A 22,733-nucleotide genomic window follows, 5' to 3' on the forward strand; every position below is an offset into this window, starting at 1 on the left:
AGATCTATTTATTCTGAAATATTGAAATAGCTGCTGCAGGAACAGCAATTTTACTGCAAAATGATACAGGAATTCAGCACTGTTGCTTTTCTATAGGAAAACGGCCAGAAGTCGAGTCCTATTGCAAAGAGATACATCACAGACAGGTTTCTCTCATCGACGCAGACTGACTATAATTGAATGCAACATGATGGCAATCAATGTGACTGAGAGTGATTGCAGTCAGTTCAAATTGGACTGCAACTGTTTAGAGACAGGCTGCCTGGCGGGAGGCAACCTGTCTCTAAACAGTTGCAGTCAGTTGGGTGCAATTTCCTTGTGATTCAAAGTGGTTGCCTAGAGGTTATTTATTAGCAACTAGTTCGTAAGCAACTTAAGGGGAAGTCAGGTAACTATACTTTGCAATGAGATCGTTTTTAAACGCAAGTCTCATTGTTTTAGTATGTTACACCTTAAACCTGAATAGGATTTACATTTGGACTAATTCACAGTGAAACGAATGCCCTTTTCTAATCAAACCAAAGCCTTCATAATGAAAGAGAATGCATAGTCATGACGCGCACGAGGAAGAAATTCAGTATGGAAAGCAAGGCGAAAGAACAGGGGCTAACAACATTAGCATCAGCTAAAAACCTCCAACTTGTTCACAAACGTATGAAAATATTAAAGTATATTTGTCTCGAGGACTTGTAAAGTAGTAAAATTCATGAAAAAAATAACTTCAGCCCCGTTCTGGCGATCCCATTTATGAAACGACACCTAGGTCGCAATTAAAAAACGGTACAAAATAAAAGCATCTATTTTTCGCATTGCTGTTTAGAAAAACAAAAACAACACAAATTCCCCACAAACACAGAAATAAAACAATTTAGCTCACAGTTTCCAACCAGATAGGCTACGCTAACATTAAACAAATGTTAATGTTATATCAAACTATTGTGTGCTCTTTAATTTGAAAAAATATTGGGCCATGCCCCCTAACAGGACAAATTCATGCTTAAAAAAAGTCTCTCTTATAAAGTAACCACAAAAGAAACAACGCACACTGCACAGTGTCATCGTAGCAGAAAAACCTTTAAATATTTTTTGAAATCATAGAGTGTAAAAAAAGGTGTTGCGCTCTCATTCCCACTTTCATTACAAGCTACTTTTAGTGTATTAACCTGCATAATAAGTGTAATGTTCAATACTGCACGGCTATTCTTTTCTACTACACAGGCTGCTCCACTCAAATAAAAACTGCCATTACCAGCGTCAAGCTCTGTTTGTCACGTTTTGTGATACGTTTCCCTCCTGGCTCCATAATGCTCTATTGCACAGTGTTTAAATTAGTAAAAAACAAAAAAAAAAAAAAAAATGTTAATATGAACCAAAAACAGTCTGAGGTCTGCATGACAAATTCTTCTCATCTTTGTGACAATTCAGTTGGTGATACTAAAACAAACGCACGGGAAATAAAGTGCATCGAAATGACCTCTGTGTTGCTACATATGGTGGAAGCATCCAAGCGGTTCAGTGGAAGCAGTATTAAAGTCCCTCCTTTCCATTTCTGCATGCATTTATGATTCATGGCAACAGAGTCAGTATCTTCCAATGTGTTACTGTGACTGTAAACAATGGGAATGGAAAGGAAGAGGCATTAGACAAAAAAGAAAAACGTGTTGAGATATCTGAGTGATGTTAGATATATACAAAATATTGGCACATTATCTTAAAAACAAGACGCTGGATGGAGATCAAGTTGTCTAAGAACGACTACTTAAACAACTGAACCGTCCAGTCTTTTGTCTCACAGTATGAAAAGTGCACTAACTGCCAAACACAACAGCATTTTCCAGTCCTCCCTTCATGCCTCATCAATGCCACTTCAGTCCTGCTCTCTCTTTACACTCGCGACCCCTGACCCTTCTCACACCTGCGTCTCCACACCATTAAGCTTAGGCATCAAGATGCGAGGAGTCACCCCAGAGTTGAGGTCCCTCTCGAACTCCAAAAGCTGGCCCATGAAGTTGAGATTCGGCGACACCACAGGACGGCGGCTCCGCACGTATTTGTAGGCATCTGTCATTGTCATGAGGGTGTGCTTCATAAGGTAGGCGATGACAATGGTTGCAGAACGGGACACGCCTGCCTGGCAGTGTACCAACACTCCCTGTCCACTCTGATATGCCTCCTCTGTGGATGAGAGCAACAAAACGGATGAGCTCAGTTTTCATTCAAGAAGTAAAAAAAATGACCTAACACTGCATCAGTTTTTTTCTAAACACAAGTAACACACATTTAGCAACATGTACATCATCAGCACTTGCTTTTAATAATTCATTTCATTTGTAACTTTAAAGAAAAAGTTTTACCAGCTATTAAATAAACTTGTAGGTGAATCACAGAGTGCATGGCACAGAGTCAGCAATTCTCCTCATAGACACTATAGACACTAACACAATAGCTTTTAAAGGAAACAAAAGAACTAATGATCACATTGCAAGTCACTGCCTTTCCTCTCTCTTTCAGTACAAAAAGAAAAATCAGGTTACCAGGCAACAGTTATCGCAGACTACTGACTTCAGCTGAAGTCACAGCAAGGAGTAATAAAGCATCCCGCAAACACTCTGACACTGAGTAACCACTGTTTGAACATTAGCTCATGATTGAAAAATAAAAGTGACAGGAACAGCTATCTGCTCGACGTCTTAATAAACATATGCTCGATGTCATTCCTACACCTTCTGGTAAGGGGAAGCTTGTTAACCTTAATTTTGCTACACTATCCTTTTATCAACAAGACCAACTGCGGGTCCTACCTGCATACCATGGCAATACTAATTGAGCTCACTAGCTGTCGCAGTAATGAGACAGAGGCTTGTTTTTGTATTTGAAGAGCAGTGGGACCGTGACAGTTGAGATGCTGGTACAAATGAGTTCTCCAGTTCAGACCAGTGTCCTCCTAGAAGTATGCCACTTGGAAGTCATTCAGGCACTTATTTGGACAAATTGATGTATTACCTTAATTAGTTTTAATTTCATTGTTCACCAGTACATAAAAACTACATTTATAGAATCAACAGTGAAATCTACTAAAACACTACTAAAAGGTTTGCTGACTTGACCACAAAATTTTATTTTAAAAATAGAATTTTTCTTCTTCCAGACTTCTACGTCTTCTTTGGCCTCTCTCTCTTTCAAATACAGGATTATCACCGCCTTGCTAAATGTTTGTTAACACAATAATCACATGGCAGAAGACCGCACCAGATGCCAACTGGAGCTACAATCCACACGGGCTCATCAAAATAAGCCAAAAGAAGATTGCTGAAGTGTTATGCTACATTTTATCGATAGTTCATGTTGCTGGTGGTGTCGTAATGGTGTGGGGGGTAAATTCTTGGCACACTTGGCCCCCTTAGTACCAACTGAGCATTGTTTAAAGGTCTGGATCGTTCTAAGGCAAACGGGGTCCCAGCAAGGTTCACCTAATAAGGTGACTGATCAGTGTATTCAAGATGCTATGTGGGTGCCTGCACACACATGTGCTTATTCAAAACAATATTAGATGAGAGGGCATAACTCGGGGAAATATTGGTTATAGATGCCCACTCTGGTCATCTGTGTCATAATCATATCGTGGTTTTTAGATTGGCCCAGCTTGACATTTTTTGTCTAGGTTTGCTTCTCAATAATGTTTCTTGGTTAATAAAGTAATTTGATGCTGCTTCATGCCCAAATGCAATGCATTCTGTACATAACACATAAATTAGCACAGTTAAAAATTAGCATTGCTCTGATGTTAGCATGCTAGCTCCCACTCACAACAAAATTGCTAATTCTTGGCAGTAGGTTTACCACTTCAGTGCTGACACAGCTACTAGTCAGCACGTAAGCTGACATTTTTGGTAAACGCTAACCCCTTTTTACATCTGAAAGATAGCTAAGATAGCATGTACTACGTCTCTCTCTACGTAATGCAGAAACTGATATCAAGCTTCTATATAAATGCTGGTAGGTCCACAAACAAGCTAAGCGTCCCATTATTTGGATTAGTATTTAAAATGTAATTACTAGTGGTGTCAGCGTTAATCTTGTTAAAATGATGTTAACGCCAAACCGCGCTAACACGTTGACGCCGTGTAGCCCTCGCATGGGGCAATTCACGTTAACTCACTAAAGGAGATTTGCTGCGTTAATGCGGTTATGGTGTTAACATCATTTTAGCGAGATTAACTCTGACAGCACTAGTAATTACTAAAGTAGAACTTTTAACCCCTTATTACCTAATAAAGTAATCCCACCACAGTGCCCAACACTGCACGCATCAATGTACAAGAGGTGGAGCACTCACCAATAAACTCAAAAACCTCCTCAAAGTACTGTCGAAGGTTTTGCTTGCTGTTGTCGGTGGCTGGGATCCTTTTGTAGCGCAGTCCAGAGCTGACGTGGTAGAGAGGCAGGTGTGTGGTCACGTTGACCACGTAGCCAATGTTGAGGCATAGGAGCAGGTCCAGGTCCTGAGCATCTCTCTCATTTCCCAGATACAGGAAGGGCAGGATGGGACTGACCACAGCGTTCTCCGCATCAGGAGTCATCACAGACTCATCGGAAAGAGAAGCCGGCAAGGAAGAGGAGAGCGGCAGAGAGAGGCGCACTGGGAAGCGATAGTGTGGAGAGGTGGTGTTAACTGTGAGTAACAAGTAGCTGCTACAACAAAGCACCAAATCAAGAGAATACTTAAAAAATCAATACAATGCAACGACAAAAACTAAAGTGAATCTGCAATTCTGTCCCTGATGCAAAAGTGGGTCATATTATTCTGTGTGCGTTATTGGTAGATTATAAAAGCAGGTTGCACTAGAACATTAACACTGTCATAAAATGAAGCTAACCAAAAGATTTTTGATCAGCAACTGTGATCAAAACGAGCTGACACCAGCTATTATGACCCAGGTTTACATCACTGACCGCAATGGCCTTAACACAATTGGATTTTAAGCTGTTCTTACTTCTGTTGTTCTCCTCATCTTGCTCTCTGTTCAGGGAGTTCAAGGCCAGGTGAAGTGACTGAGCCGACGACAGAGTGTGTCCTCCCTCCCTGTCTCTCTGCCAGGGCTTGGGTTTGATTAGCGTAGTGGGGGCGGATGGTGGAGGGGAAAAGGACACAGGTGACGGTGGGGAGGCAGAGCGGGGAGAGGGGGAGGAGGGATATTCTGCGTCTTCGTCGTGGTCAGGCCCATCGCTCATTCCCGCATCCTCGGCTTTATTCAAAAGCCTCTTCAGCGAGCTCCGACCGTCGTCGTACTGCGGTCCTGACCTGCGGCCCATAAAATCGAGGGCTGCCATTTTGCCCTGCTGAAGCCGCCTCCGTCCAGCGTGGTCTGTGAGCTGCGTCTGTGCGTACTCCTTGAGGTTTTGACAGTCCAGGAGAACGAGCCCTGTTCCATTACTGCCATTCTGGGTCTGACTCGCACAGGTTTTCGCGACTCCTACACCTATCCCAGCACAGTGATTTTTTTGAGCTTTAGAGTGGGTCATCTTCTTGGCCAGTTCTTCGGGCCAGATGGTGCGCACGCTGTAGTCGTCATCATCGGCTTGATACACAGACATCGGAGGAGCTGCTGGAATGCTTCTTCCTGGGGGTTTGCCTCTGCGAGGGTTGTATGTGACCACTATGGGGTCGCTGCTGCAGTAGCTGCAGGTGGAACTGCCCGTTTGGGAAGCTTTGGGGTTGCAGCCTGTGACGCAGCTCTGTATTGCCCGCAGAGGGGCAGAAGAGGACAGCGGGGTGCAGGGAAGACATCCTCCTACAAGTTTTTTGCGAAGAATAGCAGGACTCTCAAAGTTTCCAGCCTCACCAGAGCAGGAGGCACAGTGGAGAGGTTTGAACAGGCCCGCGCGACACTCAGAAGCAGTGCTGTTAGAAGATGAGGTGTTAGAGGTGGAGGCGTTGGAGAGACACCCACCCAGATTTCTCAGGCCCATTTCTTTACCTCCTCTCTTTACTGCTCCAACATTGTGACCACAGGAAAATGAGGTGGAAGTGCTTCCACCACCTCCTTGAAAGCTAGCCGAGTGCCCTTTACACCCTCTGCATCTTACCAACCTCCAGCAACCACAACTGAATGGGTGCGTGCAGTCGATTGTGCAGGTGTGGTCAGGGCTGGGGAACCCTCCAGGGTGGGAGGAGCAAGGAGAGAGGGGTAAACCATGAAGAAGGTGAGGGCGGTGATCCCTGGGTTGAGAGGCTGGGTGAGGCTGTCTACATTGCTGAAGAGAGGCTGCGACATAGGTGGGTTGGGAGGAAGGAGATGGGGGGTAGGTGGAGTTTAGGATGGCAGCATGGGGCAAAGGGACAGAGTTGTGGTGGTGGGTCAGACTGTGACTATTTAGGCTTTGATGGACCGGTCCCAGTTTGGTGCTTGTCCTGTGACCTATAGAGGAAAACTCGTGGTCACCTCTGTTAAGAAAACCAGTGTTTTCCTTCTCCTTTTCACTCCTAAACTTATGCTGATGCGCCTGGGCGGGGACAAACTGGAGGACCCCACCAGGGGCTGATGATAGCTGACGAATTCGCTGTGGCCTGTGTTCGACGCCACCTGGCCTCCCTGCAGTTCCGGTTTTTTCTCTCACACTGTCCTTGTTCGAACCCTGAAGAGACACATTTCCCTCTGCCACTTTTTATACTCCCGCTACGCCCTAATGAGTTGCTAAATCCTCCTCCTCCTCCACCACCTCTTCCTCCTTTGTCCAATGACACTCTGATATCAATAGTATGCGTGTGTGAGGGCAGACGCGGGCCGAGAGTTACCGTGCCATTGCTGTGGCAGTGGCTAGGGATGTGTCTGACGGCCGCCGGGAGGACAGGTTGGTCGCTCTTGAATTTCTGCACACGAGAGGACCTGCGCTTGCATTCCAGAGTCAGAGATTTACAGGTGGGTGAATAAAATTGGGACTGAGAAGGATGGAGATGAGCAGGTTGAGCGACTTGTCCATTGGAGGAGGCTGTGAGATGAGAGGAGTGCTGCGGGATAGTCTGTGGGGAAGCCTCGCAAAGGGCTAAATTTTTGGGGCGCTGAATGACCACTATGCGTTCGTCAAGAGGGAGGGGAGGCATCTGGGTTTATGCAAAGCTGTCCAGTGAAAGGGGAAAAAGAGAGATAGAGAAAATAGTCAGGGATTTAGTCTTAGTTCACATATACACTGGAAATGAGGGGCACACTTTACATTCCTTCAGTTTAGATGCAAACAGCACATGCTCATAAAAGATTATGAACATTGCCTTGCAGCTCCTGAGTTGTATGACGTACACAGATGAAAATCAAAGATTTTTTGTAATTACAGCTTTCAGTGGTTTATTTTGAAGAGCAAAATTATTTGTGAAATGTAAAGTAAAGCTCCAAATCCTCAACAACAATGACAACTATTTTCACAACATCGACAGCTTTTTAGGTTTTGTATATTTTTGTAAGTCACCTGTAAAGGTGTCTTCCTCGTGACAAACCATGCCAAGAGTAAATACAAAACAACCGACCAACAATCTCTGTTTTGACCTTTATTAACTTGGTGGTATTTCTCTTCATACTTGCTGCAAATGAAAGAGAAATTCTATGAAGTGAAGACCCATAGAGGTGCATGTTTAAGGTGAATGGATATCACAGGAGTAATGACTTTTAAGGAATCCATTTAAACATGCACTGCACAGTCTCAGTCCGCTTATACCAGGGCCAGTGGACAGATGCTTTAACCTTCATCTGTATTTATAGGAATCTGACATTCAGTTTGAAACTGCTCCCGGGTAATCCTGTTGTCATTCAACTGTGAGATTCTGAATCCAAAGGTTCAAGGGTGTGTACCTGTTTGCTGTTAGCAGCAAATAATCCTAGCTAATCCTGATAGCAGTGAGGCTTCTTAGCAGCTCTGTTGCAAAAGCTGCATCAAACAAGCTTCAGTAACCTTCATCCCTCTGAGAGGTCCCCAACAAGATGTGTGAACATGAAATAACAGACCATGTTAAAAGCAGCTGAATATACTGCTGAACATAGTATGTTCTGGATGTTAACATTATGTAGCCTTTATTTTGTTTGTATGCTGAAATATGTATGTGGATGCCAAGCTGATTTAGGCACTTAATGTTTTTCAATCTGTTGAATTCGGCACAAAATGTCTTTTTGTATTTCCGTCTCTGCAGTGCATTTTCACTGCGGAACATCCTAGTGACTCACAGTTAGCTAATGACTCTTCACTTTGTGATTATCTGAGATGAAAGACTTCCTGCCCACAGCCATTAGGCCGTTCACCTTGTCTTTGGTAGCAACTAATTTAACCACATCCTTTGGGCCAATTAAAAACAAGCATTTGTCCAGGCCATGGTATAAACAGAAGGTCACCACGTAGACAACAACACGGCTCAGCTGGAGAGAGAGAAAGTTTTCACATCATGACGCAGCAAAAATAGATGAAGTCAGTGTAATAATAAAACACACATCGAAGTGTCTCTATAGCATTAACTGTCTGAATGAGTAATGCTTCTAATAACAGGTCGCTGCAGTTACTTCACAATGTCAGAGTTGAAATTTTTACACTTTTTTTTGGTACATTCATTATAAACTAGCTTTGAAAGGTTAAAATGACATATTATTGTCGTTGAGGTAAAATCCACCCACTGGCACATATACTCTGTCTGTGATGTTTACTGTGCCGTGAGTTGTTTGGTGATGGACTGCTTTAATTTCCTTTTTGCCATACTTGCAGATATGGTTTGCACTGGTGCCAGGGCTGGTCAGCTGGGAGGATATTAGGATGCTAATGTTCGCGTTAAGCTCTAAACACAGTTTTCTCTGACAAAGAAAATAAAAACTATTCATTAACTCCTGCCTTTACTTCAGCCATAAAAGGTGTACAGCCTGGTTAACCTTATAGCCGGGGGAGGCTGTTTTACTGTCTGCTTGTTTAATGTTTAATGCTTCGGGATTGAAAATTTGGTATAAACTGGTGAAGTGTGAAAGGGGCAACTTGTTTTCAGTCACTGAAAATTGATTTCTGGACTTAAGCCTTTTCTGTATGCATCAGTCTCACAAGCCCAGAGCCCTGGCAACTGACGTTAGTTAAGAAAAATGTGTATTTTCTGTCCGGTTGGTTTGTTGACAGTTGCTAGATGAAATCTGCTACACCAAAACCTCCTTGGTTGCCAAACATTTACATGGAAGATGTTGACTTGTCTGCAAACATTCACCAACTGGTTGCCCAGTGGCACTGAAACAATGCAAATGATCTTCAAAGTTAAAGTTGTGCCTTGCTACTACAAACAGAACGTTTCAAGTTTTACTTTGAAGGGAAACGGTAACCATTTCTATTATGTGCCACACTTTTCTGTTTCACTACCACACAGCCAGAAGTTAGTGACTGCAGATAAGTTGGTGCCCTCTATGGGTGTCCATGGCGATTGTGCAAATGAGCAATGATGCAATCTTAAGGAGGTTTCTAATGCAACCTTGTTCTGACCATTTTCACCTACCAGCAACCATTTGCCGACCAGTTGGAGAAGTCGACCAGTGGTTGCCAAGCGGTTGCTGACCAGTCTCTAGGCCTGTATCACTGGGGTTCTCATTGTTTTTAGCATTTTTTTGATAAAAGACCTCAATAAATGTTTAATTTGTCATTCTACCCTTCCACAGCTTTTTATTAGCACTGTTCATGTGCAGAACACCTTTAGGCTAAGCTTTTAGATACTCATCTACTTTAATACTTCAAAATTAATCACAACTAAGATGGTTTAGAAATTAACCTTTTTGTAGTAAAATAAACCTCACAGCATTATATTAACTTCTAACCACCTTTTGAATGTTGTCATCTCAGACGTCTTCCTAGCTGTAATTTTAATTTTCGGTATTTGATCACACTGACTGCTGCTAACCAGGCACTTGCAGTGGCTGGGTTTCACAGACTGACCCTCAGTGTTTACTTCTTTCAATTTAACCCTCATCCTAAAAGCGTAAAGGCAATTCCTATACTGATCTTTTTAGATTAGCAGATCCAGCAAACTAGAAGACCATCAAACAACCTGGTAAATTACATAGAGCTGTTTTTAGAGAGTGATTGTTGAGAGTGGATTTTCTTTTTTAAGCTTACAACTGTGAAGCAACATTCAAAAGTCTCTCAGCACAATGGGAGACTAACAGGTTAAAGTGGGTGCTGGGAGGAACAGATAGCTCGGGACGACACCGGCTGACAGAAACAAAAGAGGGTAGAGATAAAATACAGGGAGGCAGATTATAACGTGACACTATAAACCACAGACTACGGGGAAGGAAGGGACACGTCAAAGTGATTTGGGGATGCCTTCGGTCCCACCACAACACAGTTACCAACCCATAGAGAAAGCAAACCGCGCTCCAGTGTCCCCATGCTTATATCCACGCACAGAGTCTGGTGATGACATCCTCATCTTTTTTTCCTCTTTCAGCCTTGCCTGTGGTGAAGGGGGTGGGTGTTACAATGACCCAGTTTTGTCATGGTGGAAGTCTCTATCACTCTGATTACTTTTCTGTCACATGCTGTAAAGTGCAGGCTGGTTAGTGGCATTTTCACTCAGCTACAGAGAAAAAAGGAAAACACTCAAACACACCAGTGATGTTAGCATGTTGTTTCACAGCAAGAACAAAAGACACCACAGCTTTTAAATGAGGAATTCTGCCTAATCTTCTAAATTAAGCCCATTCAGTGCTTCAAAGGCAACATTAAAGATTGATAAAAGATCCCATTTTTACATCTGCTAAGGAGATGGGATGTGATTGGTCTGGTTGGCAGGGTTAGAAGGATTTCAGAGGTCAGGTTTGGCCAAAATGGACCAAACCAAAAGGATTTCTCCAGGATTTCTTAAAATTATTTATAACTGTGAGATAGAGCATTTAATTAAAATTGAAATAAGAAAAACTTGATGTTTTCAAAAAAATATCACAAAGTAACAATGTCCAAGAATTAAAGAGCAGCGGCTCCAAACTTTTTTTAAGTAGTTATATAAAAAAAGTTTAAAGGCCCTAGTTACATTTGAGATGTTCTTTAGTTTTTATTTCTCTTATTCAAATAACTCCTCAAATTACACAACATTTAACAACATGTAAATGTGTGTATGCAATATGAAACAACAGAAAAAGAGCCATATTTGTGCAGTACAGGAAATCCTGTACTTGGAGGACGGTTAACAAACCCCAGCAGAACAAGTACTTTTTATGCTAATACTTTAAGCACATTGGGTTGTTAGCACGCGAGAACAAAACGAGGGTATGAGAGCTGTTGATAAAACGATTAATCAAATTTGTGTTTAATTAGCCGTGTTTATGTAAAATCACTGCAGTCGGTTGGTCCTAATTAATCTGCTCGCCTAATGGAATCTGATAAAAGTCTGCGAGCTACCTGCTCTGCCAACATGCTGTACATGCCGAGGGCTGATGCATTTCCAGTAATTGTATTTTTTTTTTTAAATAATAGTGAGGGTACAAAGTGTACAGGGTTTGTTTGAAGCTTTTTTAAAAGGGCAAACTCATTGTTTTGTGATCACAGAAACAGGCTTGTTATTTTCAATTTAGGATTTGACAGTTTTTCATTGCTGGCGCCTTGTTAATAGCTGAAGTTGACAGATCCTAGGCTGTCTCTAATTGCATCCAAAACACACACACGCGCACACACGCACACAGATGCACAACAAAGAGCAGTCTGTTATTGTATATTGGCAGAGCATGGGCACAAAAGGGACTGGCTTATCGCTCACTGAGATATTAAAGAAAGTTAGAAAAGAAACCCTTTCATCATTTTAATGGGCCAAATTAATGTGTTACTAACTCTGACACTTCACACAACATTTCAATAATGGTAAATAATGCTGTTGTATGTAATACGTGAAGTGTATTAATTTCATAATTCATATCAGTATGTGCACAAAGCTAACTGTATATTTTCAATATGTTTTCAGCACTTTTCTGAGGATTCTGTATGAAACATTTGACAGCAGGCTACATGAAACTGAATAAACAAGCACCGCAGGATGAATGACACACACACACACACACACACACACACACACACACACACACACACACACGCTCATGTGTGAATACTTCAGGAAAAATATCTATACTCTGCTAAGCTTTTAAATCACATTAGCTGCTTCTGAATTAGAGCGCATAAAAGTGAAATGATATGAAATACAAACTTTTGCACTTTAAAAGCAATATTTTGGGGGGGAGGAAAAAAAAGAGTGCCACTCAGTTTCTGTTAGTAAGAGCTGCATGATCCTGCGGGGGAGATCATGACGTCCTCCCTTGGCTCATATTCCACCAGCAGAGCAGAGATAACGGCTTTACAGTCACAGGCGAGAACCAGAAAGAAAAGGTAGACGTCCTAATGTTTTTCCATACGACTGAACTCTCCCACAGCAAAGAAATATCTGCAATAAAATTATAATTTCCTTGAATGAAGCATTAAGAGTGATTTCCTGTGTCAACCAGGCAATTTTAAAGAAATCCAACAATTCTTTTTTGAGAACAAAAGAAGTGCATCCTGATATGCATTACACAATAAGGCCCTCATATGCATGACAGGAGGACAGTGTAAAGCTTACAGTGGGAGGGCCATCACTGCATAACCCCACAGTGATCAGTCACAGTGCTGATTTAGGCAGTGTGGTCCATTTCCAGCTGCAGAGGCGTTGCAGTGAGTGTTTTTGGGGACAAGCTGTTGAGGGGAGGGAGCTGGTGTTTTTTGGGAGCAGATGGTTGTCTGGTTTTGCAAGATTGATAGCGATATCTTCTCTCTCTCCCCCCACCCCCGTTTTAAGTAGCTACTTCATCACAATGCACCTTACAGCAAACGCAGAGCAGACAGCAGCAGAGCAAACACCACTTTGAGGATGCTCAATAACTCTAAGTGGGTTGATTTAAAGAATCTCTTCCACTGCTATGTGGGGTTTTTTTTTTTGCCATGCTTTTTTTTAAGGGTTCTTGAGCATGAGGATGGTAGGAAACTTTGTCATCTTGAGTCACTTGTTTCCAGAGGCTGATGAGCAGGCTGCTTCTGTCAGAGGATGATCCACATTTCCACATTTTTGCTTGTGTTGAGCTGACAGTGGGCACAAAATGACAAGAGGCGGCCTGCTGCTCTCTTTGCTCTTCCGCACACATAAGCAAACGGACAGATGGAAAGAAAGAGTTATGGGCACTGGACACAAGCTGGTGTGAAAGTTAGTTAACAGATTTCTGTAGTGTAAAGTGTCAAATGTAAAGGAAATGTGTTGATTCAAATTATTGATGGACGCTCACTAATAACATATAATAATAAAATTAATAAAGTGAGCTCTTTATGCCTATGTATTACCGTTTGGTGAAAATTATGTCATCATGTAATGTTATAACGCTGGATGACTCCCATTTAAAATCATGAAGCAATGCAAGAGCAGGACTATATGTTCTGCACTTTGAAAAATGTATTCTTTTCCTTTCTTGCTGGAAGTAACACAAGGAGATCAATACCACTCTCAGTTTAATGGAAGGTTCGCTGCAGGACTATTTCTTCCTGGAGTCTTGTTGTCCTCAAATTTAGAGTAACAATACAATGGTGACTGTTTCTGTTTTGGAAATAGCCCTACATGCAGTTCCCCTTAAAAGGTTCTGCCTCACTTTTGCACAGCTTGAACAAATTAATGTATTACATATTAAGCTTTAAAGGTAAGTGCATGAACATTCAGTAGCTGCTAACCAGCTGGCAGTCTTTTGCGGGAGAGAGGGAAAAAAATCGATACAGCAGAGTATCACGATATTTTGATATTGTAGCAATACACTGAAACCAAGTATTTTAACAAGAGGGCTCATCTCATGCACCAGCATCCTGAGATAACATTGGCTGACCAATGAGTCTTTGTCAGTGAGCACAACTCGAGTTGACTCAACCTAACTGGCTGCCAGCTGGTTGTATTCTGGTTACACTGCTTTAGAACAGTAAGGTTGTTGAGGTCACATTTAATAGTTAAATGTGAATTTCTGTCTTTGTTGACAGCAACACATCAAAAATGTATCACTTTTAATTGTTATATTATAATAAACAGATTGTATATAACTCCAAAATTTACCCTATTCAATTTGAGACTGATAGCAAACTGATTAATGGGAGTGTGCTTGTCAATCTCATCAATCTACACCCCCCCCCCCCATAAGTAACTGATGGGATATAACTTTGGATAAAATACATATTTAAAGCTAACTTTGAAGATTGTGATTTGTAGCTGAAAAAGGTGATAATCAAAATATACATTACTGCAATGCTAAACACATTGCAAAATCGCAATATTATCTTATTGTGAGTGAAGTATTGTGATAACATCATAGTGTGTGGTGAGTCTCTAAACTCTAATGGTAGCTGGTGGAGTTGCAACCTGCTCAGTCAGCCTGCAAAATCTGCCCCCATAGTAATGATGGGGGCATTGGACCCATGAAGGCTGTGGCAATAACACTGTGAATTGTGATCAATCAGCGGTTTGTTGTACATTTAGCGTTTGAATGTTAATCTACACATTTTGAAATTTTTGGGAACATAAAAAAACAAAGACAATTGTGTACTTAAAAGAACTTTTCTCATCACAAAACTCTTGGCAAAAAAAGTGCAGACTAATCCTTTAAAATTCTAGCTTAAAATAAAAGCTAAATTTTTTCTACATATATGACTTAGTGATTTTAGTGGCTTAGTGAATTAGACCAGTTACTCTATGTACCTCTATGTCTTCATTAAAGAGTAAACAGAGCAAGTTTCCTTGACTTGCACGGATGTTGATGGCAGAAAATAATGCACCAATCATCAGGGCCTGTCAGGACTTAAACACTCGAGCGTGACTTGGCGTTAAGCTTCAACAAGCCAAGCAGCAGAAAACTCCTCCTCTGTTGTACTGCTAAACACTGATAATACACTTGGCTGACCACCAAAGCATTATGGGAAACATCCAGTCCAGAAGCAGCCAAGTACCAAGCGCACAAAATTTGTTCTACATGTAAGCAAAACACATACTCTGCCCATCATCATTGGGTGCCTTGACAGTGGAGTCAGGGCAGTATGTAGTCGCCCCTTCAACACGCCCCAGGGTAGAAATGTTAATTGTGACAGCAGTGGGTTGCAGATAGGAAAAGGGAGCAGGGAGCGAGGCTCCGCCTGCCCATCTTAAGTATGATATGAATGATAATGACTAATAAAGCACCCAGCACAGATAGCTGGTTGCCAAAGTGGGTCAGAATCACATCTGAATAACATTTTCACACAGAAACAAGATGATTGTGTATTACATATTACATAGTAATTAATTACACTACTCATTAGGTTAGTCTATGTATTAGTAAATTAAGCTTTGGCTGTTCTGGGTGTACACTCAGCTTTAACATCATTCTTAAGACGTGTGAAACTCATTCATGCACTATAAAAGTGTTTTGGACTCACCTATGCTTAATGTGAATGTGACCGTTCACAGCGACTGTGTAATTTCGTAGGACAAATTTGTGGCATTTATTTCTTTGGAGCAAACTATAAACAATATTGACCAATCAGAATCCTGCAATTGGCAACAAAATGTGCACCGTTACTGAATATATAATCTGACTATCTTTGAAATTATTTCTCTACCACCTCAGATGTGAGCTCAAACTGCCCCAAACTGAAATCCTGAAAAATGTACGAAAGCCGGCGTGATACAGCTTCAACTCTTGAATCAAACCATGAAATTCTCTCTTCTGTTGCCTTATTGTGAGAACCCAGCATCTCTTTTTCTTCCATTTCTTGTTTAGAAACATCAGGAAAGCTCACCATCGCTTCTTGTTGACTCAGTTTTTTCGTAGTAAACTTTGCCGTCATGTTTTTGTCCTTTTGTGCTAGAAAATTAACATCTACAACACTGTTTTACATTAATGTGTGTCAGAAAAAAAGGGATTGGATTGCAGTAGTATATTATTTGTAACAAAGCTTTGGAAGCGCATTTAAAATAGCATAAATAATGCGTTATCAACGTCAGGCTTTTCTGTAATGACATCAAGTGACAACTACTGACACCTCAGACTAAGTGAAGTTAGACAAGATAAAGAAACTAGTTTTTAAAAAAGTTGGGTTATTGTGTGCGTAAGAACGGCACAGAGATGTGTGCAAGTCATTGTGAGTCACACTCTAATCAGACCTTAGTCGCACATCTAATGATGCATTCACTTGAGACAAAGGAAATGTCTGGCAACTCACTTGTACGTGATGACTTCGTTGTGACTCAGATGCCCAAATCAGAGTATTTTGCCAACAAAGGCATGATAATGTTACAATAATGACACACGAGGATCGTTGGCGGCCATTCTTAAATATCCAACATCTCAAATAAAACGCCCTGCTGTTTGGCTGAAAAGGCATTTATGCTCTCTGCCGGTGTGCGTTAGTTCTTTGCATGCTTTAAATTTTAACAGCAATCGGTCTCAACACAGCTTCCACCACTACGGGCTAGGGAGGCAAAGTCAAAATAATTACATCACCTAATCGCCACAGTCAGCAGACAGAAAGTGATGGAAGCAACAGCACAAGCTGGCCAATCAGTGAGCATTAAGTCAACTCAGTTTATGAACATAGCACATTTAAACACAACAGACGTTGACCAAAGTGCTGCACCGCAAGAAGGATTATCAAAAAGCCATGCAAATAATTTAAGAACAATTATCACCGAGACAAAGCAGTGATAGGACGTGTGGTGTTATAACCCTCACACATCTGTGCAGTTCTTCTTCTTCTTCTCCTTTTTTGAATTTAACAAAAATGCCAAATACAACCTACCAACCGAGGAGAAAACCAGTGCTAATCACCGGCTTGTGCTTTTACCTGGGCAGGTTCATCAAAGCACCGGGTCAACTGTGCAAACTCTGAACAGCGCAGCTGAATGATTAGCCTCAGCGGGGTGATCAATAAGCCCACAACTGACCGTGTCACATTTAAAGAGCCATATTAACAGGAAAAACGCAGCCCAGGGCACGTTTATGTTTGAAACCGGTTTGCCTCTGTGTTATGATGCTGTAGATGTGCTTTGGTTGTAAGTTAGGTTAGCGAATCTAGCGCTAGCACTCTGTTTTGCCTCTCACCATCGTCTCATCAGCATCACCACAAGCACAAATAAACACTCACGGTCTTCCTCTGGACTCTTGTTCACATGGACATTTTAAAGGTCATTAATTGTAAGTGTATTTTAATTCGTTGCTGTTTATATGCTGTATTCTTAAACCTCGCAAAAAACAATGATGCTGTGGGGTGTAACAGCACAGCGTGCTGGTTAAACAATGAGGAAGGCGTTTAAGCTCTGTGCAGTTTTATCGGAACGCCAAAGAAATGACAATCCTAAAATAGAAATCTAAGAATAGACAGTGACAAAAGGAGCTCAGGAAGAGGTTTTGTGGTTGGTTGGGACTTGAGCCCTCTGTCAGGTAAAGATAAGAAGAGAAATATTCTTTGAATATATAATCTCTGTAAAAAGAAGGCGGTCTAAATTACCTTTAAAACTCTTGAAATGTGCTCGTTTCCATCCACCGGATTTCAGCTCACACTGTAACTTTCTGACACGGCGACTCTTACAAACAAAGGTAAAAAAAAAGTCTTAAAGATTAACTGTCAAACAAGATGTAACAACGCGTAGCGAAGCCCTCTGAGTGACTGTGTGTGATCATTTGTTACAAGCCTGATCTAAACCAGTGAAGGGGGAAGGTTTAACTGGCGGGCAGGAAGGCTTTAAATCTAGTTTAAAGACCTCACACACACGAGAACCTTTGGAGGAGCAGAGCAGAAAAGCTCCACTGGGTCCCAAATCATTTCGTCTCTTGCGGGTAACACCGAAACCTTATGCTATTTGACAGAGAGTCGCTCAACTAGAACAGAAAAAAGAAAAAAAAAGTCAACAGCAGCATCTGTTCTTTCTTTCTATTTTTCCCTCATATCCTCAAAAAGAAACCCCCTTCCCTAAGAAAATATGAGTGCGCATGAAAATAATAATACAGGACACCCCGGGGCAGTCGCGGCATCTCTCTCAGCGCCAAGGCCGGCCGACGGCATCAACATTTAGAAGGAGGAACGCTTAATGATTTAATCATTACTAATGGTGGGAGTGATTCTGAGGTCACGTTGGGAGGATTCATTTGAGGTCTGGAGCCCTGTATGGAGCCGGATCACATGTTTCAGTGCATTAGTTCATATTAATCAGACAGGCTGTCACTGGCTGTTTCTTTAAAAAGAAATCATGGCAATCCTGTGGGTTATTACTCACTTGGCCATATTTAGTGTATGTTTGCCTTTAAATAAACTAGTAATGTTTCAGAACTTCACTTGCATAGTAACCACTTTAGTGTTCGTTTCGCATTTGTAAGACGTCTTGTTATAAATGATTTAGGATCCATGTATGCAAAGCAGTGACTTCCTGTATTTGAGCATGCAGATGACAACACATTAGTTTTCCTTTTTTTAAATACCAGCTCGTAATCCAAATTAAATCATCTACTTTTAACTGCTTGCCACCAATTCAGCGCTCCCGTTTCAGTCATTCATACAGTCCAGCAGTCTCCAAACCAACCCTTCATTCATTACCATCATTACCAATACTTCAATGTATATGTTATGTTGTTTTTATATATTTTATTTTTTATTTTTCTTCCTTGCACTTTTCTCTTTCACACTATAGAACGCTCTCTGCTCTCTCACTTGCCCCAATTAGGATAAATAAAGTTATCTGACTCTGAATCGTTCACTTCTCCTCACACCAGGGTTGCAAATGTGATCAGTTAATCTCCTGTGGTCTATAACACGTCAGAGAGCACGGAAAGTTTTAAACTCAAACATATTCAATTTCCCATGAAACAGAGAAGAACCAGCCAGCTCCACTCTGGAGAAGCTACTGAGTTTGCTGATTCATTTCAGGTAACAATCAAACCCCGTGATCACTTAACAGTCATCCTGACTAGTCTGCTGACTGACTTTGGGTGTGACAACAGAAGACCTGTTTGAGGCCTTTGTCCATTTACAGAGGATTATGCACATCCACATGGAGAAAAATGCTACTACGGTACTAAGTGTTTACTCTTTAGTCAACACTAGATTTATATTTAAGATGCCAAGTTATCGTTGCCATTTTATATCTTGGCCAGTGATTATTGTTGGATCTGTATGATGCAATGTACCTGCTGTACTTTTCCACGAGGAACTTTCTAAGGACACTGAAATACTGCAGACACACACATTATCATTATATATAGTGTGAAAGTAGTACATAGCGAGTGATTTTGGACACCTACGTGGCTGTAACATTGTTTCTATGGTTTCCTGATGTGTGTGCCTTCTGACATTAAACTCAAGCACATAAAGAATATGCATACTCATCACAGGGAAGATGTGGGTGTTAACCTTCATATCCTTCAAGCTACTACATCACTCTTATGTGATCATAGATGCTCATGTTCCTGTGTTTTATACATACGTTGAAAATATTTCAGAGTTAATCAGCTGCTGTTAATCAGTTTAACCACTTTTAAATGCTACCTTGATGTCTCTTCCCTTGGTTTAATAGATGGAGGTTTTTAGCATTGTCTGACAGAAGCGTTGGACCATCAGCAGAACTGCTCGTGCTTTCACCTGGACAGGTTGACCGAAGCATTGAGTCAACACTGAACAGCAGAGCTGAACGATTATTCTCAGCGGGGTGATCACTAAACCCACAACTGACTGTGTCGGGTTAAAGAGACATATTAATAGGAACAATGGAGCCTAGGGCAGGTTTACATCTGAAACTGTTTTGTGTCTATGCGATGCCACTGCAGTGATTCTCCTGCAGATTTGTGTCATTGGTAAAGTTAGTGAAGCTGCTAAACAACCTGCATGCTTCACTCTGACCACAGCCTAACTGTAATCCACCAGCCTCCTGTGTAAATGGTGGAGGTACAGGTCATCAGTCACTTACATAGGCTGGCATATTTATGTGTGTCTGCACCTTCATCTCTCTGTAAATGGCATCAAAATCTCTGGATCCTGCTATTTAAAACAACAAGCTCTCCTCATCTCATCAGCACCACTACAAGCGCAAATAAACAGTCGCATTCTTCCCCTGCACTCATGTTTACTAAAGGCCAGTAATTGCCAATCGTTTACTTGCTGTTTGTGCAGTCGGTAGATGGCGCACCGCCTAATTTCTCCGTATTTTAATCGCATCACCGTGGCACGGTCTTTTAACCTTTACTATGACGAGAAATGAAGCTAATGCGGGCCCGGGCCAGCAGGCCTGTACCTTCACTTCCTGCCTCTGATGAAGCGTGGACGTGCATAATTAAGAGTTCACGTGTCATTCTTTGCTTAGCCCCTCCACGGTGCTGCAGTTATTTATCACAATAAATGGAACACGCCGCTTATCACTGCAAACACAGATGACTGATGGCATCCGGCAGCCAGCGGTGAAATGCACGATCATGCTTTGCCTTCTTCTTCTTGTTTCTCTCTCTTGCATTCATATGACTGCACAATGACGGCGTTCAGGAGCAGATCTGTGCTGTGAGATAAACCGTTTGAAAGCAGATGCTGATGGGGGACTATCACAGGCTGCAGGCCGACTGGACCGTGCACTACGACGACTTACTCAATAATAAATTTAAATAAAAGATAACATCACTTACATCAAGAGTGGCAGTCCCGTAGTGTTTTCATCATTTATGCGCAGCGGAATGAGAGCTCCTCATGTCTGCAGTGGCCCGAATAGCACGACCCGATGTGTTGGTATGATCCAGATGTGTAACACCTTCCCCTGCCTGCTCGTTTGTACGTGAAGCTTATTAGAAAAAGGAAAATCACAAATAAGAATAATTTCTTTAAAAAAAAAAACTGCTTTGACTAGACGATGCACAGCTCTGCCGGACTCACAGTAAACAGATAAATTAGGAAATGTCATCAGGGGTGCTTGGCTAACTCAGCTGGCGTCACGTCTGAGCGTGTGTCACTCTGAGCTGCGAAGCGTGTGTGAGGAGACAGTGACGGGGGAGGAGGGCTCTATTGTCTCTACTGCGGATGACATCATCCCAAACCAATGGCTACACGCACGAGAGGAAGGACTCAGGGGCGAGCACGCAGCACGTGCGGGCTGGAGGAGGAGGACGTGAAAGAGTGATGGGATAATGTAAAACTGGTGGTGTGCAGTACTGCGAATTTTGGTATCGATCGGATACCAAGTAGCGCCGATACCAATACCGATACCGATACTTTTGGAGACCTGGAATGTAAATGTGACTGTCTTTACAGCACTTTGGGTCCACTTCTGTCATTTAAGTTATAAGCTATAAATTAAACACAAGGGCAGTCAACACAAAAAGGCACAGAGATTTTCCATATTGCATTTTTGAGGTATATTTTTTCATTAAAAAAATGTAACACAATTCAGTGCGCTACATACTGAACTTAAGAGGATAGAAACAACAGCTATAGTATCGGTCCGATACCAGTACCAGCGCCGATATGGACACTGTGGCTTTTTTGATTGATTTGCCCACTTCAACGTGGAACTCTCTCCAATCAAAACATTTCCCACAATAATTCATTAATTAAGGGATTAAAAATAAAATAAAATAAAAATAAATACGGAAAAGCTACACCTGTTTCTTTTGGCAGAGCTGATTACAGGTTTAAGATGAAGACTAAAAATGTTTTCTAGCTCCTGAATGTTTCATATTTTATTCAGAATTTGTTCTTTAGCAGATTTTGTCCTGAAACTGGCAGCACAGGTTCTGTACAGTATATATCCCAAGCTCAGGTTTGAGGGTTGTGTAGTACTGTATAGACTATTTGCTATTCCCAGGACTGCACCCTTCTGTTTCAAATTTCAAAGTTTGTTTATAAAACGTATAAATTTAACTAATAATAATTAAAAAAAACAAAACAAAAAAACAATAAAGACAATTATAAAGAACTACACTAAGCACAATAAAAGAAATAGAATAGAAATATATATGACAAAAAAAAAGTTTACAGACACTGAGACCTCTGATGTGCCTGGAATCTGCTGGAGCCAACTCTCCAGTTTCAGGGTTACAGCTCCTAATGCTCCTGTTACCACTGGGAGCTCTCTTTGCAACCATTTGGCCACACTCATCCAGACCGAATGACATCCTGATGTCCTCGCTGTATATCCTGGTGAGGTGGATCAGTGACTTGATGTCTCGCTCAATCCTAGCATACAGCTTGATATCATCCATTTACAGGAGGTGGCTGATGGCCGCTCGATTCCTGAATCTATGCCTGTATCTGCTCTTAGCGATGAGCTGGCTGCAGTGGTTTCACTTTAACTTGCCATTTTGACCTCCATCATCCTGAATCACTAGAATGACATAGAGAAACAAACAATAAATCCAGATGTTTGGCTCAAGAGGTAGTTTGAACAGGTCATTGTGTCAATAGTCATAACTTACGCCAGCAGTTATGCATTATTTTCTGATATTCTAGTCTTTGGGCTTCAATAAGATGATTGTGGAGAAACAGCTATTTGGATTCCAACTATTGTTGCTACCACAGTTATTATCAGAATGTTCAGCCTCCAGTGAAATGTATGCTTTCAGAGAAAGTACAGTGAAAGCACTTCACATATCTGCAATAACGAGGCCATTTTAAGTTCTGACAAAATGTAAATATTCACCTTTTCCACAACCTTCTGTCCGTCCTTTGCTTTTTCTTGCACA

At 41.6% G+C, this 22,733-nt stretch overlaps 1 protein-coding gene across 4 annotated transcripts; it reads right to left on the reverse strand.

The window, feature by feature from the left end:
- Positions 1 to 21: 21 nt before the first annotated feature.
- Positions 22 to 21,050, reverse strand: LOC146509608 (dual specificity protein phosphatase 10). 4 transcript variants are annotated; one of them, XM_085175347.1, is made up of 4 exons: positions 20,685 to 21,050; positions 4,995 to 7,118; positions 4,337 to 4,639; positions 22 to 2,175 (listed from the first exon to the last, which is right to left on the reverse strand). In XM_085175347.1, exons 2-4 carry the CDS (start codon positions 5,968 to 5,970, stop codon positions 1,910 to 1,912), a joined length of 1,545 nt encoding a protein of 514 aa, XP_085031473.1. In that variant the 5' UTR covers positions 5,971 to 7,118; positions 20,685 to 21,050; the 3' UTR covers positions 22 to 1,909. The 4 variants fall into 4 exon arrangements, with proteins under 4 accessions (XP_085031473.1, XP_085031471.1, XP_085031472.1 ...); XM_085175345.1 differs by having other exon boundaries at positions 4,995 to 10,456; XM_085175346.1 differs by having other exon boundaries at positions 10,357 to 21,050.
- Between the last annotated feature and the right edge of the window lie 1,683 nt (positions 21,051 to 22,733).

This window comes from Neolamprologus multifasciatus, chromosome 10 (genome assembly GCF_963576455.1).
Source record: "Neolamprologus multifasciatus chromosome 10, fNeoMul1.2, whole genome shotgun sequence".
In the NCBI taxonomy this organism is placed as follows: domain Eukaryota; kingdom Metazoa; phylum Chordata; class Actinopteri; order Cichliformes; family Cichlidae; genus Neolamprologus; species Neolamprologus multifasciatus.

Coding starts and splice junctions, on each gene's coding strand:
- LOC146509608 (XM_085175347.1), bottom strand. CDS start 5,970: ATGGGCCTGAGAAATCTGGGTGGGTGTCTCTCCAACGCCTCCACCTCT. Junction 4,640..4,994: donor AGATGAGGAGAACAACAGAA/GTAAGAACAGCT, acceptor ATCGCTTCCCAG/TGCGCCTCTCTCTGCCGCTC. Junction 2,176..4,336: donor GGAGGTTTTTGAGTTTATTG/GTGAGTGCTCCA, acceptor TCTCATCCACAG/AGGAGGCATATCAGAGTGGA.